An 18,568-nucleotide genomic window follows, 5' to 3' on the forward strand; every position below is an offset into this window, starting at 1 on the left:
GGGCCACACAGCCCAGGTATCTTTTCACCTCTGTAAACCGTTAAACGGCCTCCCCACAGTGATACACAAGTCAAAGGCACAGTAGTCAGCGGGCCTGCGTGTGAAAGTCAACCACCAGCCTCCAATCCCCCGCCCCCACCTGCCTGCTCTGCGCCAGGAAACCCCAGCCTCCTTCTCCCTGGAATCAAAGCTCAGAAGGAAACGGGTGAGTCCAGATGAGACTACAATTCCCATCAGGCGTAGCGGGAGCGGGATCACGCACGCGCAGACCAGACCCTGGCCCTGTTGCCCAGCCGCGGGGCTTCTTGGAGAAGAAAATGGCAATACCGAGGCTGCGGCACGCCGTGAGGACGCTATTTGAGGTGCGAGCGGCGCTGCGGCGCTTGAGCCGAGCTTGCAGCACGTTCCACGCCTTCACGGACGTGCTCAGGCTGCCTAAGAGACAAATGACGAAGCTCGTGTTCCCACTGCAGGAACTCGAGCGGCAGCTCACACCAGACTCGAGGTTGGACCTTCACGTGAAGATCTTCGACCCGAGCCTGGAGGACATCTCCAAGGCGGAGGCCGTCTTCACGGCCACGTCCCGGAACCGCATCAGCTACCTCAGCTCCGCGGTGCGTCTCGACCACGCCCCAGACCTCCCCAGCCCTGAGGTGAGAGCCACTGCCGCCCTCTGGTCGTGAAGACTTGGACAGGCATATTGCCCTCACCTGTTCTTGTCACCGAACGGGAGAGAAATGTCTAGCTTCGTGTGGACACATATAGTTATTTTAGCCAAAAAAGCACATATAGTTAATAGTTATTTTGGTAATGAATATAGAAGATTTTAAAAGATTGTAAAAACCCAAACCAAGCGTACAAAAAAAAATTAACTGGCCTTTCATTATCGTTTTCCTTTTTAATTAAAGTGGGGAAAGCATGCCGAGACAAATGAGACAAAGTGAGGAATATGAAAAGTATAATAGTTTCATAAATGTGGTGGTCCTTACCAATATATAATTTTCACTCAAGCCAAAGTTTCGGCCGTGCAAAAATAAGAATTATATATACATGGCAATGATGCAGGTTTTTTTAAAAAACAACTTTAGTGAAGTTGCACGAGTGTGCATTTTAGGCGTGTCTTGCAGATCTCATTATCTGTTTGCAGTAACTGCACCACTTCAGTGGAAACTTTCCTTCTAATCAGAATGGTTGTGGTAGTTTATGTAGTCAGAACTAAGGACGTAGGTAAATCATTTAATAATTACAAGACAGCATCGTGTTTCCACTTAGGCTCTTAATTACTGGACTTTTTGTGTAATTTGTTTTTTAATATTCAGTTTTATTTAGACATTATCATTGGATTTAATCTGGCAAAGTTTTTGAAATACATACAGGACTCAGATCAATTCATGTTGAAGGACTGACCCCAGTCTTGTGAAATATATAGTGCCCCTGTCCCCCGTGCACTAAGTACCACTCACTCATATTGATAAGCAGAAATGCCCTTACAGATTTCCAACCCCACCCCACCCCCCCCCGGGGGAGGGGGGCGGGTCATACTGCCTTCACTTAGAACCCTGATTGGTATTGTACCCCCTTCATACCATGTTAAGAAGCAGAGTCATGTATATTAATGGTTAGTATCAGGAACATTTTGTTTCTTTCTACACTATAGAGATCTAAAGGAGAAAAGCTTATTTGGAGCAAGAGAGGTCAAGAGGAAGGAATAATCTCGTAATTACAATGGTATTGCAGTCTACTCTGGGAATTGCAGTGGGGAAATGCAGTTTCAGGCATGTAGTTGTACTGTAGAGTAAGTTTTGTTGAAATGCATCTAGTTTTTAACTTAAAAATTTGTAAATATGGAATGCTTAATGATTGTCACAGACATTCTTGAGTAGTATACTGTCATTAAAGGCACGGGTTCTGGAGATAGATGTCCTGAGTTCAGTTCCAGCTTCTTCACTTTCTAGCTGTATAATTTTGAGCCAATTATTTAGCTTCTCTCTGCCTCAAGTTTTAATCATTTGTAAAATGGGGATAATACTATTACCTCCCTTATAGGGATGTTGTAAAAAGTAAATCAGAAAATTCACGTTATGTGCTTTGAACAGTACCTGGCATTGGAAATCATTCAATACGTGGTAGCTGTATGTTAGAATTTGAGGTTTGACTAAAGGTAAGCCACCTAATTTTGTTTTGTTTTGTTTTGAATGTGTATTTATTTTTGAGAGAGAGAGCACAAGCAGAGGAGGGGCAGAGAGAGACAGGGACAGTGGATCTGAAGTGGGCTCTGCAGTGACAGCAGTGAGCCCAATGCGGGGCTCAAACTCACGAACTGCAAGATCATGACCTGAGTCAAAATCAGACGCTCAACCAACTGAGCCACACAGGTGCCCCATAGGCCACCTTTTTACATGGCTAGGCAAGACAGTGGTTTGACAGATTTTTGCAGCTAATACAACATATAATAAAAATGTATATATAAACCTAGTATTCAGTTAGCTTCTTTTTTTCCTTGTATAAGGTGTGTTTTATAGGCAGAAGCAATGTTGGAAAATCCTCTCTAATAAAAGCCCTTTTTTCACTGGCACCAGAGGTTGAAGTCAGAGTCTCCAAAAAACCGGTATGTTGAAGGAAAGGGATGGGGAGGTGGAATTTAAAAGAAACAGTATATTGAAATGTAAAATTGTCTGAACTATCTCTGAAAGTGACTAAAATAACTAATAAATGTTGAGAGGTACAAGAAACCATACTTGCTAAGCTCCTAGAACAGGTCTTCTTTTTTTTTTTTTTTAAATGCTCATTTATTTATTTTGAGAGAGCACAAGCTGGGGAGGGGCAGAGAGCGAGGGAGAGAGAGAATCCCAAGCAGGCTCCACACTGTCAGCACAGAGCCCAGCGCAGGGCTCACACTCACGAACTATGAGATCATGACCTGAGCTGAAATCAAGAGTCAGACGCTTAACTAACTGAGCCACCAGGGTGCCCCTAGAAAGGTGATTTCTTTCAAATAAGTAGTAAAGTAAGACATTTCATTAATGCCTGTATATTTCCCTGAAGAAAAAGAAAGTATGTCTGTATTTATTTTAGTAGTCTTGCAAGTTTCTTGAGGAAATCCTTTTGTCCAGATCTTTTCCAAAGAGTTGCCATATGAAGTGTTCTTTTGCCATTCTATATTTACTTCTTTAAGAGTGATCATTTAGTTTTACGCTGATTTTAGAGGAAACTGTTTTGAATTATTTTTTTCCTCCTATAAGCTTTTATATCTTGCAAATTCCTTTTTCCCTTTCTTCCCCTATTCTCTCTCTCTTTATACATAGATATAAATATATATACATACATACACATATACAATTAGACAGACCCAGGTTTACCCAGGGCCGAATTATGTGATTATGTCAGCTAGTCTGCTGTAGTAACTTTCTGTCAGTTTTTAATTTTCTCTACTTCTTTCTCAGTGATGCAGACTGTACCAATATCTAAGATACCCTCTCCTTATTTTTTTTTAATTTTTTTTTAATGTTTATTTATTTTTGAGACAGAGAGAGACAGAGTATGAATGGGGGAGGGTCAGAGAGAGACGGAGACACAGAATCTGAAACAGTCTCCAGGCTCTGAGCGGTCAGCATGAGCCCGACGCGGGACCGACACGGGGCTCGAACTCACGGACCGCGAGATCATGACCTGAGCCGAAGTCGGACGCTTAACCGACTGAGCCACCCAGGCGCCCCAGATACCCTCTCCTTAAACTCACCCCCAGTTCCCTTCACCTTGTTATATATTCCCACCAACCTTGTGCTCACTGCCTCCCTTTCCTTGCATTGGAACCCTTCCATGAAGCTTCACTAGTCTTCTCTTGCTCCCCATTTCTTCATATAGTTGATTCCCTGGCTCCATCGCTGATGCCAATGATTGTTGTCATTCATGAAACCTCCTATGCTTATGCCTACTCTGTCTTACCAGATAACCCAGCTAAATTCTCATTTCTAGGTAGTGTGGTTCCCTTCTCTCTACTAGAGGACAATGGAAGAAATGTATTCTTTTTTTTATTTTTTTAATTTTTTTTTTCCAACGTTTATTTATTTTTGGGACAGAGAGAGACAGAGCATGAATGGGGGAGGGGCAGAGAGAGAGGGGGACACAGAATCGGAAACAGGCTCCAGGCTCTGAGCCATCAGCCCAGAGCCCGACGCGGGGCTCGAACTCACGGACCGCGAGATCGTGACCTGGCTGAAGTCGGAGGCTTAACCGACTGCGCCACCCAGGCGCCCCATGTATTCTTTTTTTAAAATTTTTGTTAATGTTTATTTATTTTTGACGGAGAGAGAGAGAGAGACAGAGCATGAGCGGGGGAGGGGCAGAGAGAGAGGCAGACACAGAATCAGAAGCAGGCTCCAGGCTCTGAGCTGTCAGCACAGAGCCCAATGTGGGGCCTGAACTCACAGACCGAGAGATCATGACCTGAGCCGAAGTCGGACGCTCAACTGACTGAGCCACCCAGGTGCCCCTGGAAGAAATGTATTCTTGACATTCCTGATTTGTCATTTTCCTGTGGATAGACACATCAGCTGATGGGAACCTAAGCACTGTTTTATAAAATCTTTCCTCTGGAAGTATTTTTTCCAAGTTCCAAACAATTGACTTTTTAAATTTTATATCTTAACTGTTTGTTTTCTGATTAATAGTGTCATTGGACACAAAACCATGACTTTTTATCATCTTTACATCATTTTAGTTTAACACATATTTTATAGTGTTGTATATGCTTTTAAAAAATGGTTTAATGAAAGCACAAAAACCATCTAATGAAACGTGTGAAACATCTGATCCTAGGGAAGGAGTAGTCTCGGTGTAATAAACTATCAGGCTTTGCATCTAGGTTTTATGAAAAACTGTATGACTGACAGTAAGTATTTTTAGTTTAGCCAGTCTATGCCATAAGACAGAGAATCCCAAGCAGGCTGTGCCACTGACAGCAGAGAGCCCAATGTAGAACTTGAACTAATGAACCATGAGATCATGACCTGAGCCCAAGTCAGACATCTAACTGACTGAGCCAGCCAGGTGCCCCAATTTATTTCTCTTTAAAGTGGAGATCTGTTATTCGTCAGAGAATATTAACTAATACAGTCACACCATTACAGGGTAACTTTTTATTGAGACAGAGCTAATTAATGAAAAGACTCCAACATAATTTGGCTACATATTCTTAATACAGAGTTCTTAAATCATATAGATTCTCTTAAAAATGAATTGGAGGGAAGAAGTAGTATCATCGAAGCTTATCTCCAGCCACTTCTCTTTTATCTTCTTTGTCTGTATCATCATCAACCCAGCTAGGATTATATTCATAATACTTAGGCTTTTAATAAATTGAATAAAAATATTTTGAGTCATTAAATATATAAAGGACATATATACCTGTATATATTTGTATATTTTAGTTAAAATACAGTGCAGTATTGGTTTCAGGAGTAGAATTCAGTGGCTCTTCACTTATATATAACACCCAGTGCTCATCACAACAAGTACCCTCATTAATACTCCTTAACCATCTAGCCCATCTCCCACCCACCTCCCTCCATCAACTGTCAGTTCTCTATTGTTAAGACTCTCTGGTGGTTAAGGACATATTTTAACAAAGCTTTTATTTTTCCATTTATTTTATCAGGGTCACACAAAGAAGATGAATTTTTTCAAAGTTGGAAAATATTTTACATTGGTGGACATGCCAGGTTATGGCTATAGAGCTCCTGAAGATTTTGTTGACATGGTAGAGACCTATCTAAAAGAACGAAGGAAGTAAGGAAAAAATTTTCTTGTAAGTTTAATCCAAAAGCACGTTTTCATTAATGGAATATTCTGCACCGTATGACTCTACATTATCAAGTGACTTCTTTTAGAGGTCCATTTTATTCTCATAATATTCTACAGTACAGCATGTAGGGCCAAGGTATATACTGCTTGCTTAATTTTTTCTTGTAGATTAGCTTAATTTTAAATTTCAGTGTTTTCCTAAATTGAGACTATAACTAGTTTTTCAGCAGAGTTCACTAATGTTTTTATATCAAACTCTTAGCTGACTAATTTTGAAAATAAAGATTATTGGTTATTGTGGTATTTACCACATTTAGATAAACTTCAGTGCATTTTAAAAATACTTCTGACACCACATCCTCAGTAAATGTAACTTTCTTTGGTCTCCATAGGTAGTCAAATGGCAGTTTTATGTTTCAAGCATTGCACAACATATAGAGAAATTAATGTTAAACTTTTGAATTATAAAAAAGTATAAGTATCTTGCTTGTAGCTTTACATAGAAACTAAGATGAAATATTTACACACAAAAAAATACAAAACATAATGTGTCTGGTTTCCATTATTTGTTAGTCTTAAAATAATATTTGAAAATTTAGACATTTTTGTGACAACATCGTTAATTGGCTTCATGTCTCTCCCACTAGAGTTCAAGCTTTTAAGGGAAAGGACTCATTCATCTTTGTATCTAGTCTTAGGCAGAGGATCTTAGGTTCAATACATGGTATTAAAATAAATTAATATTTAGTACATTTAGTTAATGAAAGTAATAGCATTGAGAGTTATTGGATTATAGAATGGACTTCCTAGTGAACTGAGAATTCCTTTTGCCTAAAGAAATTTTTGAATTTTGGAATGCAAAATTATTCAAAGGAAAATTTCTTAGGATAGTAAAGGTCAGGGGAGAAATGAATGAGTGTATTTTATATTGTCATTAATTTTTATTTCTGCATTCTTATAGTTTGATGAGAACATTTTTGTTAGTGGATAGTGTTGTTGGAATTCAAAAAACCGACAGTATTGCCATAGAAATGTGTGAAGAATTTGCATTACCTTATGTGGTAAGTGTTTCTTTCAAATCATGGTTGCAGTTAGAAATACCAGTTTGTGTGCATGTGCAAATGCATGTGTGTGTTTGGTGAAAGAGCAGGTCTTGTCTCCGCAAGAGTCCCTTTTGACTAATCTTTTTGATTGTCAGCCATTAAGACAAGTTCTGTGGTACTTTTATTCTCTTTTCTCTCCCTCAGCTTTAAGGTTTCGAAATTATAGTCAAAGTGAAGTATTTTCAAGTTGTGCTCTTCCCTTTCATTTTTCTGTGGCAATATAAATATTTGTCTAAAACATGTTAGTAGTTCTTTAACAGCAGTTTGGCAAATAGTACTTATCAAAAATGTAAATGAAATTGCAACTGAAAATTCGCTAAAGTGATTTGCAATTTAAGAACCATTGCAAGAAAATAGGCTCCAGCACACACAAGTAGGATTTTTACATTCTTAAAGAAAACAAAATTTCTTTCAGGAATATCTTACCAAGGCTTTTTCTGTTGTTTGTCCTAGAATAGAATACAGGTTAGTAGGTTGGTATCCACATTATTTTTTGCTTTGTAAGTTTTGCAGATAAGATAGCACTCTAAAGTTTCTTTCTAAGGAAGAGTGAAGAGTCCATTGACTATAATTTGGTTTCAAAAAAAGTTAGGAAACCACTAAAATGTAACAGTGGATTTGAATGCAAATAAAACCATGTTACTAATCAGCAGCATTTTTGTATTCTTGAGGTTATGGAATTGGGGTTTGCAAAAGCTCTGTGAAGCATTAGTGATAACTAGTTAGTTATGAGAAGTCAAAGGTCTGATATAGTCCACATAGTAGAAAATACCCAAATAGTGCCAAACTGGTTTTATTAAGTGATACAGTATTCCTGATTTGGTATCATAGGTACCGGTTAGTGAAATTGTATATTTTTCTCAGTTCAACTTTAAGGAAATAACTATTTTCTTCTTTGGAAAAGACCTTGTGATAGAGGAATTATGTTTCCTTTTAAATATCAGCATATTTAAAGATAATAATAACAAAATATATAAATAAATATCAGCTTTTTTGCTTTTATGAGGAAAGATTGCCATTTGGAGGGATTCACAAGTAGTTAGAAACCACACACTTTCTGCTTCTCACTTCTTTTACCCTTAACATTTTTTATAACTGAAAAGCATAAATGATGAGTCAGGAAATATAATTTTATAGAAACTCCCCAGGAAAATATGATAGATCAAAGTCGTTTTAATTCATTTTATAATCATTCCTACAACTGTATCAGATACAAGATACAAAGAGCCTGATTTCTTTTTTTTTTTTTTTTTTTAATGTTTATTTATGTTTGAGAGAGAGAGACAGAATATGAGTGGGGGAGTGGCAGAGAGAGAGGGAGACACAGAATCTGAAGCAGGCTCCAGGCTCCAGGCTGTCAGCACAGAGCCCAAAGCGGGGCTCGAACTCACAAACTGTGAGACGATGACCTGAGCGAAATTGGACACTTAACCAACTGAGCCACCCAGGCGCCCCAAATAGCCTGATTTCTAGGGGTTTTTCTTAACATTATTACAGGTAAGACAGAACCATTTTGTAGGTCAAAAATGATGATGTTGGCATTTTTATATAGATCAGCCTGATAATGCTCACTGTGTATCTTAGTTAACATGAGATGTATAGTGATCATATGCAACATTTGTCATACATCAATTGCAAATATGACTCAAGGGTCCTTTTCACTGGTCTTGAATCCATGATATTATGGCCCTGTGTAGTTAAAGCACTATTAAATAGAAATACATAGTATATGCTTTATCCATTGTATACATGTTTTTGTTTTGTTTTTTTTTTAATGTTCATTTACTTATTTTGAGAGAGAATCCCAAGCAGACTCCGTGCTGTCAACACAGAGCCTGATGCAGGACTCGATCTGACAAACCGTGAGATCATGACCAGAGCTGAAATCAAGAGTTGGACAGTTAACTGACTGAGCCACCCAGGCACCTCAGTATATTGCATATATTCTTATTTAATATTCATGGTAACTCCTTTAGGGGGTGTTGCTTTTATTTTATAGATGAAGAAACAAGAGAGATTAAGAAACTGATAAGGATCTACTAGTTACTAAAAATTTGTAGTGAAAAATGTGCAAAACTGTGTATTAAAAGATACTTTATTTCTAATGCTTAAATATTTGTTTTCTTACAGATGGTATTAACAAAAATTGACAAATCTTCCAAGGGACATCTTTTAAAACAAGTGCTTCAGATCCAGAAATTTGTTGACAGAGAGACACAAGGATGTTTTCCTCAGTTGTTTCCTGTAAGGTAAGAGTTGAATTGTTTTTATTACTTTTATGTACTCACAACCTTTAGTATTAAACAGTGTTTCTTAGATTGAGGTATTACTTAACATAAGAGGAGTTTGGAAAGCTATGCATTTAGCCATGATTTATTGGCTCAACCCATCAGCACTTTTGTTTTTTCCTTCCCTCTAGTTTGTCTTCTTCTACAGGCTCTTGCTAGATTTTCCCTAGGTATCTTCATTTTCTTTCTGCCTCAGCCTAGCTCAACCCTAGACTACAGAAGTGAAAACTTTTTACTTCTTAAAATCAGCTAAATAGCAACCACAATATACTACCATGCTTTTCTCAGTTTCAGAGAAAAGCAAATTATCTTTATGGTACAAAGCTCATTCGGGCTGTGAGGGATAAACATTTTTCTTTAAAAGGACCATATGTAAAGAAGAAGTGCTTCATATAAGTTAGAATTAAGCACTGGTAGCAGACAAAATGATGATTTCTTTAGCTGGAAATTTTGAGCTAGTTGATGCCGTTTAGTGATGAAACATGAGTCTATACTTTGAGCATATACCTGGGATATAGTAGGTAACTTGTACTAGAGCACAGATAAAGTGCCATTCCCGTATGATTTTCTCTCTCTTAACTTCTTTGTGGAAGGCACTATGGTATTTGCTATGAGAAATAATAAAACCAACTAATACTTGGTTGTATATAAAACTGTCCTGTAATCATTCATTCAAAGTCCTGCCAATCCAGATCACATTTAAATTGTTTGTAGTTGTGAACATGCCTGTCAAAATCCTTCATTCATTCATTCCTACAAAATGGTCTTCTCTCTTGACTTTCATTCAAGGGTTTAACCTGTTTGTCTATATCCTATCTATATAATAGAGACTCCTAGGGGCAGGAATGAAATCCTACTTCTTACAGCCCTGAGCATTGTCATAGCAGGACAGCTGTTTATTCTGTTTAATAAGAAGGAAGTGAGACCTCAGCTAAAAAAGCAGCAAAAACATAAGATGGGCAGATTATGGCTTAATAGCAGCATTTATTGGGAAAAAAGTTTTAGTTGACTGTAAGCTGAATTTGAATTGACAGTATAATGGGGCTGGGGAAAAACTGACAATGTTTTCTTGACCTATATTAATAGAATTATAGTGTCCCAAACAAGGGAATGATCAAGCAGTAGTCCCACACTGCTGTGAGCTATATGCCATCAGATGAGTCAGGTTAGGTTGTGACTTGACATTAAGAGAAACTAGAACTATCTGAAAACAGATGGTCTTGGGGAAGGTTACATCACTACATCACTCATAAGACTTAACTGATCCTCACAATAAACATCTCTATTTCTAGTTAAGGTTGCAAGTCAAAGAAGTGAAGTGAATTGCAGAGAGGTATCTGTTTAAATAGAGCATGGACTTTGGGGTCAGAGAGCCTTTATTTTGCATGATTCTTCTTATTTCTTGACCATAGATTTTAAAGGAACTTATTTCATTTTTTGAGCCTGTTTTCTCACTAGTGAAAATATGATTATTAGAAGGATTAAATACAATGTATTGTGACAGATATACACACAGCCACATAATAAATGTTAGTTTCTTTTCTTGCCAAAAGTCAGTCAGTAAGTGGCAGGGTTAGGCCAACAACCCAGGTTATCAGATTCCCAGTACTTTTAGAAACATTCTCTTCTTGAGACGTGTCAGCATTCTCTGCTGCATTACCTGGGAATCACTGCTGCCACAGTACTCACCATAAGTGACCAAGGCTCTGCAGAAGCCATACAACACTCAAAGGCTAAGACTTGAGATACGGGATCTGGTGACTTTCAAGAACTTCACCATTCACTATACCATAGTGACCACATACAGGAATTTGTCAGACTGTATTCTGTACCTCTCAAAACCCAATTCAGAAAGTAGAGTTGTATACATTTGTTGGTCTTATGTGCATGACCAAGTCCTAGTCCATCCCTCCAGAAAGAAGTTTGGCCTGTTCACAAAATAATTATTATGAGAAAGTCCGGTTTTGTTTCCTTCTTTTCTTATATCCTTATAAAAGAAAGGTGGGAGTATAGTCCAGCAGGCTTTGGCCTTTAAGGCTGTAGGCAAAAGCTAAATGCTAAACTTCATGACAGAACTCTGCCCCAGTTGAGTAGAAAGGTATAAATGGTGAAAGACCCCTAAAGATTATTGCTGGGATCAGTCTGTTTTTATAACTGGCATGGAAGAAATATGTAAGTAGGTAGAGTGCAATTGCTCTCTATGTAGTGGGATTCCAAGCAAAGAGAACGTACTCCAAGAACAGAATTACAGTAGTTGACAGAAATGTTGCAGATGAGTTCAAGATGCCATAATTAGTGTGTGGACTACCCAGCTTGTATCTCTCCTTTAAACCATATAGCTTCATTTATGACCCAGGAATCATTATGGGCTGTTTTCAAGCAGGCAGTTTTGGTTAAAAAGTCTAAAATGCTGTACTTTATCAAGAACGGAATTAGCAGTGCAGTAGAAAATATTCTCCCTGTTTTATGTATAGGTATGTACCACTCCTGTACCCACTTTTATGACCCATAAAAGTCATAGTGTATCCATAAAGTCCATGTATCCTGAGAAACCGTGTGCTCACTTCTATGCTGACAAATGGATGGATGCATATGGATGGATATAGTAAGACAGGTAGATAATAACAGACATAGTAATGGTGATGATGATTTTTAAAAATAATGAAAAAATGGTCTAAGTTATCAAGGTTATTGAATCTTTGCCACAAAAAGGACAAACTAAAGAGATCGAAACTTTTAATCTGGGAAATAAAAACCAAAATAGAAGATGTTCCAGTGGCATTTTTCACAGAAATAGAAGAAACAGTCTTAACATTTGTATGGAATCCCAAATAGCCAAATCAGTCTTACAAAAGAAGAACAAAGCTGAAGGTATCATAGTCCCTGATATCAAACGATGTAATAAATCTATAGTAATCAAAACACTATGGTACTGGCATAAAAAAAGGCACATAGATCAATGGAACAGAATAGGGAGCCCAGAAATAAACCCACACACACATGGCCACTATGACAAAGGAGCCAAGAATATACAGTGATAACTGGGCATTGTCTTCAATAAATGGTGTTGGCAAAACAGGACAGACATATGCAAAATAATGAATGCAATAATGAATACAATTCAGCCATAAAAAAGAATGAAATCTTACATCATACACAAAAATTAATTCAACATGGATTAAAGACTTGAATGTAAGGTGTGAAACGATAAAACTCCTAGAAGAAAACATAGGCCCTTAACATCAGACTTGGCAATGATATTTTGGATGTGACACCAAAGGCAAAGGCAACAAAAGCAAAAATACACAAGTGGGACTACACTGAACTATAAAAAGCTTTTGCACAGCGAAGGAAACCATCTTCAAAATGAAAAGGCAACCTACTGAATGAAAGAAAGTATTTGCAAATCATATATCTGATAAGGGGTTAACATCTAAAATACAAAACTCCTACAACTCAATAGCAGAGACAAAAAAAATCTGATAAAAATGGGCAGAGGATCTTAATAGACATTTTTTCCAGAAAAGACACACACATGGCCAAAAGAAAAAGGTGAAAACATGAAAAGATGTTTAGCATCAGTAATCATCAGGGAAATGCAAATCAAAACCACAATGAGATACCACCTCATACCTGTTAGAATGGCTATTATCAAAAAGCCCCCCTGCCCCCAAATAAGGCAAGAAAAAGCAGCCTTTGGTGAGAATGTGGAGAAAAGGGAACCCTTTGCACTGTTGATGACATTGGTACAGCCACTATGGAAAACAGTATGAGGTTCCTCAAAAAATTAAAAATAGAACTGCCATATAATCCAACAATACCACTTACAGGTATTTACTTGAAGGATACAAAAACACTAATTTGAAAAGATACCTGTACCCCCATGTTCACTGCAACATTATTTACAATAGTTAAAAAATGGAAAAAACCTAACTGTCCACCTATAGATGAATGGACAAAGAATGGGAAAACACACACACACACACACACACACACACACACACACACACTGGTTACAATTCAACCATAAAAAGAATGAAATCTTGCCATTTGTGACAACATGGGTGGATATTTGGGGCATTATGCTATATGAAATACATCAGGCAGAGAAAGACAAGTTACCATAAGATCTCACTAATAGTAGAATCTGAGAAATAACAAAACAAGATCATAGATACAGAGATTAGTGGTTGTCAGAGGTAAAGGATGGGGGATGGGAGGTATGGGTGAAGGGGATCAAAAGGTTCAAATTTCCAGTTATAAAATAAGTTATTAAGATGTAATGTGCAGCATGGTGACCATAGTTATTAATACTGAATTACATACTTGAAAGTTGATAAGACAGCAGATCTTAAAAGTCCTCATCGCAAGAAAAATTATAATGATGTGACAGGTGGTGACAGATGTTAACTGGACTTACTGTGATTACTTCACGATATATACAAGTATTTAATCATTATGTTATACACCTGAAGCCAATGTTACGTGTCAGTTATACCTCGATTTAAAAAAAAAAAAGCACTTTGTGAAGTAAAAGGCAAAGTAGTAATACATTGAAATTTTTAGAATCCTGAAGGAAATCGATCTGATACTATGGATCATCAGAATACAACAGGCTGGTGGGAGAGAGGAAATGCAGGACAAATTAAGACATTCTGTTTCATACATGGAACTCAAGAGTTTTTAAACAGTTCTTAAGTTGAATGAAGTCAAATCTGTTACTATATCTGAAGAAGAAAATGATTTTTCTTTTTTTTTTCACAGTTCTGTGACCTATTCTGGAATCCATCTGTTGAGATGCTTTATAGCAAATATAACAGGAAATCTTAAGACTGATGGCCTGTAGTTTAGCTGAAGATTCAAAATTCTCTATGCCAACTGGAGTTTTGAACATCAATAATTTCAGCATTTTTTTATATTAAATATAATTTATTGTCAAATTGGTTTCCATACAACACCCAGTGCTCATGCCAACAGGTGCCCTCCTCAATGCCCATCACCCACTTTCCCCCCTCCCCCACCCCCCATCAACCCTCTGTTTTGTTCTCAGTATTTAAGAGTCTCTTATGGTTTGCCTACTTCCTTCTCTGTAACTTTTTTCCCCCTTCCCCTCCCCCATGGTCTTCTGTTAAGTTCCTCAGGATCCACATATGAGTGAAAACATGGTATCTGTCTTTCTCTGCCTGACTTATTTCACTTAGCATAATACTCTCCAGTTCCATCCACGTTGCTACAAATGGCCAGATTTCATTCTTTCTCATTGCCAAGTAGTATTCCATTGTATATATAAACCACATCTTCTTTATCCATTCGTTCGTTGATGAACATTTAGGTTCTTTCCATAATTTGGCTATTGTTTAAAGTGCTGCTATAAACATTGGGGTACAAGTGCCCCTGTGCATCAGCACTCCTGTATCCCTCGGGTAAATTCCTAGCAGTGCTATTGCTGGGTCATAGGGTAGATCTATTTTTAATTTTTCAACATTTTTTTTAATGTTTTGTTTTTGAGAGAGAGACAGAGAGACAGAGTGTGAGCAGGGAAAGGGCAGAGAGGGAGACACAGAATTTGAAGCAGGCTCCAGGCTCTGAGTTGTCAGCACAGAGCCTGACGTGGGGCTCAAACTCTTGAACCGCATGATTATGACCTGAGCTGAAGTTGGACGCTTAAACAACTGAGCCACCCAGGTGCCCTTCAACATTATTTTAAATGTTGTGCGTCTGTAATTTGCAGAAGGATCATTTCAGCTGTAAAACTTGCATCTTCCCAAAGCAAGTATGAATTTGTGCCTGGGGGAAAATGTTTATAAATAATTTAATTATGCTGTTCATTAGAACAAATAGTGTTCTATTTTAACAGTTCCTATTTTAACAGGGCTCCTGTTTTAACAGACCGACAAGAGCACATAGAAGTCCATAATATGGAAACCTATTTACTACTGTGTAGAGAATGGTTTGCCGTGTTTTTATTGGGCTTTTGTCTTTTAAAGACAATGTCTATTACCTACATTTAAATAATAAAATAGACTAGGTTAAAAGGGGCTACTTTTCTATTAAGCACTATTGGTAGATGGAAGACCATTGCTCCTCTCTATGCTTATAAGTTATCTTTTTTCTTAGACTTTGTATATATTCTTGATAAAATCTCAGTCCATGCTCAAACACCAGTCATTTCAGGCTGGGATCATTCACCTTCAGGTGAACACGGTATTCAGAATCAGAAGACCAGAATTCAAGTTTCAGTTCTAATATTTATTACATTGGGCTTTGGGCATGTTACTTGATTTCTCTGCACTTTATTTATAATTCACAAAGCTATAAAGATTACAATGGTATTATATGTGTAAAGGATATCTTTATGTTTTGTGTATTTGTAAAGTAAACCAACCCAAGAATACAGCAAAATTCAGATTTATCACAGAAAACCTGTTGTCATTGAGGAGATAACATTTTCTCTAGTAAAAGGCAAAAAACAAAACCAGTTTTAAGTGAGAAAACTGATATTTACAAAAGGCAAGAGAAAAAAGTTAATGAGACAGTTTAGAATTGGTACAGTAAGATTCAGAATGGAAAGATAAAGCGTGAACAGAAAAGGTTTTTATGAAGATGCTATGGACCTATTCATGTAAATGGCTTAGCTTCTCAAAGTGAGGCTGAGTATTAAAAGATTACAGCAGTAGCACTAGATAAAAACTTAAGACTGTAAACAACTTTGTGACTTTTTTAGGAAATTCAGTATTTTCAGTTTTACGGTTGATAGCACTGGTTTATTCTAAAAGCGGTGTTTTAAGCTAAAAACAAAAACAAAAATAATTTTATGCAAGCATTCACAAAGCAAAACATATGGTGACAATAGAACGATCTTAGAAGTCAACATTTTGCTTGCCAGTGTCACTGTACTGCTTGTCTTAGCCTTTGTTCTCCTAAAAGCAGAGCCCAAGACAAAAGTTCGCATGCAGTCATTTATTTGGGAAGTGATCCCAGGGAACAGGAGCAATAGAGAGAGCAAAGAGAAGAAAGGAAAATCAATCAAGGATGCAGGAGTTGGACATCACATAAGTACTAGTGCTTGATCTTGATGGACCTTCTTTGGAGCCTTATGAAATGTGCCTCTGAGTTGTCTTTGAAGTGGGAGAAGGTGGCTCCATGCCTCTTCCAACTTGTGGGTGCCCAGTGCCAAGAACAGAGAGGAGGCGAAGTGTGGTTATCCACTCCTACTGTAAACTGTTGCCACAGCAGTGGCTGAAGGAAGAAGGCCAAGAGGATTTGGCATGGGAGATCTCAGCACAGTGCTATCAGGAATGACCTATTGTAATGCTACCAGAACAGTAAAATTGATATTCACTCTGATGACACTAACAGTAGTTTCTAACCTAGTTTACTAGAAAGTTGTAGTTTGTATATTTTAGATTTAATTATATTATTATATATATTAGATTTCATTTTCATTAGAATTTTAAATTGTTTGGAAAGATTAACATCTAGAATACTGCATTTCTTACAAATTTGTATAAATTATCACATTGTAGACACATGTGAGGCTTTTTTACTATTTCCCCCAGAATTCTAAGGAGCAAGAGACGGGGAAAGGGAGGAGATGAAGAATCTTACTCCAAAGAAACATTAATGAAGTACAAAAAAGTGTTAGGCCTATAGTCCAATCCAGGCTTTATAGTGTTATCTCCTTAACTCACTGAACACTGGTTTTTCCAATAAGGGATAATCTCCAAAGTCTCTTTCAACTGTAAAAGTTTATGATTCTTGAACAATAATGCCACTTCAGATGAAGCAATCCAAGCCCAGCGAAACTAACTCATTGGAGTCATAAACGAATAAAAGCAGAAACAAGATTGGCCCTTAAATCTTAGAATCATAGAAGCTGATGGCTATTTTTAGACTTGTCCTGAATGAGTATTATCCATGTTTTAAGGTACTAAGTAGCTACTACCTACTCTGTAGGAATCCAGGAAAAATATATACAATGAAAAGGGACTAGAAATTTATTAAGAACTTTGAATTAAATCAGGATATTTAGCAAGGCTCCAGGAAAGAAGCTAAAGCAGTGTTTAACTGCTTTGCAGGCTGTGTGCATCAAAATCACCTGAGCTCCTTGCTAAAAATGCAGGCTTCTGTCCCCAGCCCCTGGCTGTGTTTATCAGTCTTTCAGAAGGGAATCCCCATTTTTAAACCACCCACCAAGTGATTCTCAAAACAGCCTCAAGTAGGAGAACCACTAGTGTAGACAAGTGGGAAAATGTGCAAAAAAACAATAGGGCTAGATAAGGAGTGGAAAGGAAATAAAATGAAGATGGCCAAGGAAAAGAAGGATGCGGTATATACTAGGGCACTGTTTTATTTTTCTCTACATCCATATATAACATAAAACTTAAGGCTACAACCTACTTAACAAATAGAATAGTACTGACCTAATTTTAGTAAACTAGAACACTTGAAAAATACATCAAACCTTGTATCATTGAAAACACATAAGATTTATCCTCTCTGAGTAATGGTACAAACAGTATACAACTATCAGATGACAGCATCAGCACCAAATTATAAATTTATGTGTGGCCTCACCACTGGGTCTATTTTGTGTAAACTAAGCTTTCTTTTTCTTTTCTTTTTTTTTTAACTTATTTATTTAGAGAGAGAGAGAGAGAGAGAGAGAACAGGGGAGGGCAGAGAGAGAGGGAGACAGAATCCCAAGCAGGCTTTGCACCATCAGCATGGAGACCCACAAAGAGCTCAAACCCACAAACTGTGAGATCATGACCTGAACCAAAATCAAGAATGCGGTGCTTAACCGACTGAGCCACCCAGGCACCCAATAAGCTTTATTTTTCATTTGACTTCCTCATCTACTTCTATTTTGTTATCTTGTACTTCATGTATAACCATACGCCACCGTACGTCCTTTTTGGAGAAAAGTCTATTTGGAATTAATCACTGGCACCCAAATAAATAAACCAAAAAAAAAAAAAAATCCCAGAAACTTTTGGAGATCTTCAAAAGCATTTTAATATGCCTTTCTGTGAGGTATGGTGAAAAGATGAAGTGAAATAATGGTTGTGACCAGTCCCTGATAATACACTTAGTGGCACAATTTTTTAGTCCTTTTTGATGATTAATTCTAACATATAATCAAGAATTATATGCACAACCATTAGAAGCTACAAACCTTGGTGTTCAGAGGGGGACTTACCTAAAATGGAGCCATAAGACCAAAGTGACCTTTTAAGTACTCCTTGATACTTTGCTTTCCATCCCAGCCCATCCCCATATATCTAAGGCACAGAGTAGGTTTTTATCAACCTAATTACTCAGTTCTTAATTCCCTGGTAAATCATAAAATTATTCAGTTTTTAAGGGACCTAC

The 18,568-nt window shown here is 37.5% G+C and overlaps 1 protein-coding gene across 2 annotated transcripts; it reads left to right on the forward strand.

The window, feature by feature from the left end:
- Positions 1-265: 265 nt before the first annotated feature.
- GTPBP8 (GTP binding protein 8 (putative)) lies at positions 266-16,546 on the forward strand. Of its 2 annotated transcripts, XM_043594187.1 has the most exons (6): positions 266-653; positions 2,510-2,608; positions 5,657-5,787; positions 6,764-6,863; positions 9,036-9,154; positions 13,958-16,546. In XM_043594187.1, the coding sequence occupies exons 1-6, from the start codon at positions 318-320 to the stop codon at positions 14,037-14,039; spliced, it is 867 nt and encodes a 288-aa protein (XP_043450122.1). In that variant the 5' UTR covers positions 266-317; the 3' UTR covers positions 14,040-16,546. The 2 variants fall into 2 exon arrangements, with proteins under 2 accessions (XP_043450122.1, XP_043450123.1); XM_043594188.1 differs by lacking the exon at positions 2,510-2,608 and having other exon boundaries at positions 13,958-14,133.
- Positions 16,547-18,568: the final 2,022 nt, after the last annotated feature.

This window comes from Prionailurus bengalensis, chromosome C2 (assembly GCF_016509475.1).
Source record: "Prionailurus bengalensis isolate Pbe53 chromosome C2, Fcat_Pben_1.1_paternal_pri, whole genome shotgun sequence".
Taxonomy (NCBI): domain Eukaryota; kingdom Metazoa; phylum Chordata; class Mammalia; order Carnivora; family Felidae; genus Prionailurus; species Prionailurus bengalensis.

Excerpts from the sequence above, each read along its gene's own strand:
- GTPBP8 (XM_043594187.1), top strand. The coding sequence starts at position 318 with ATGGCAATACCGAGGCTGCGGCACGCCGTGAGGACGCTATTTGAGGTG. Across the intron at positions 654-2,509 it reads CAGACCTCCCCAGCCCTGAG|GTGTGTTTTATAGGCAGAAG; the intron begins GTGAGAGCCACT and ends TCCTTGTATAAG. Across the intron at positions 2,609-5,656 it reads TCAGAGTCTCCAAAAAACCG|GGTCACACAAAGAAGATGAA; the intron begins GTATGTTGAAGG and ends TTATTTTATCAG.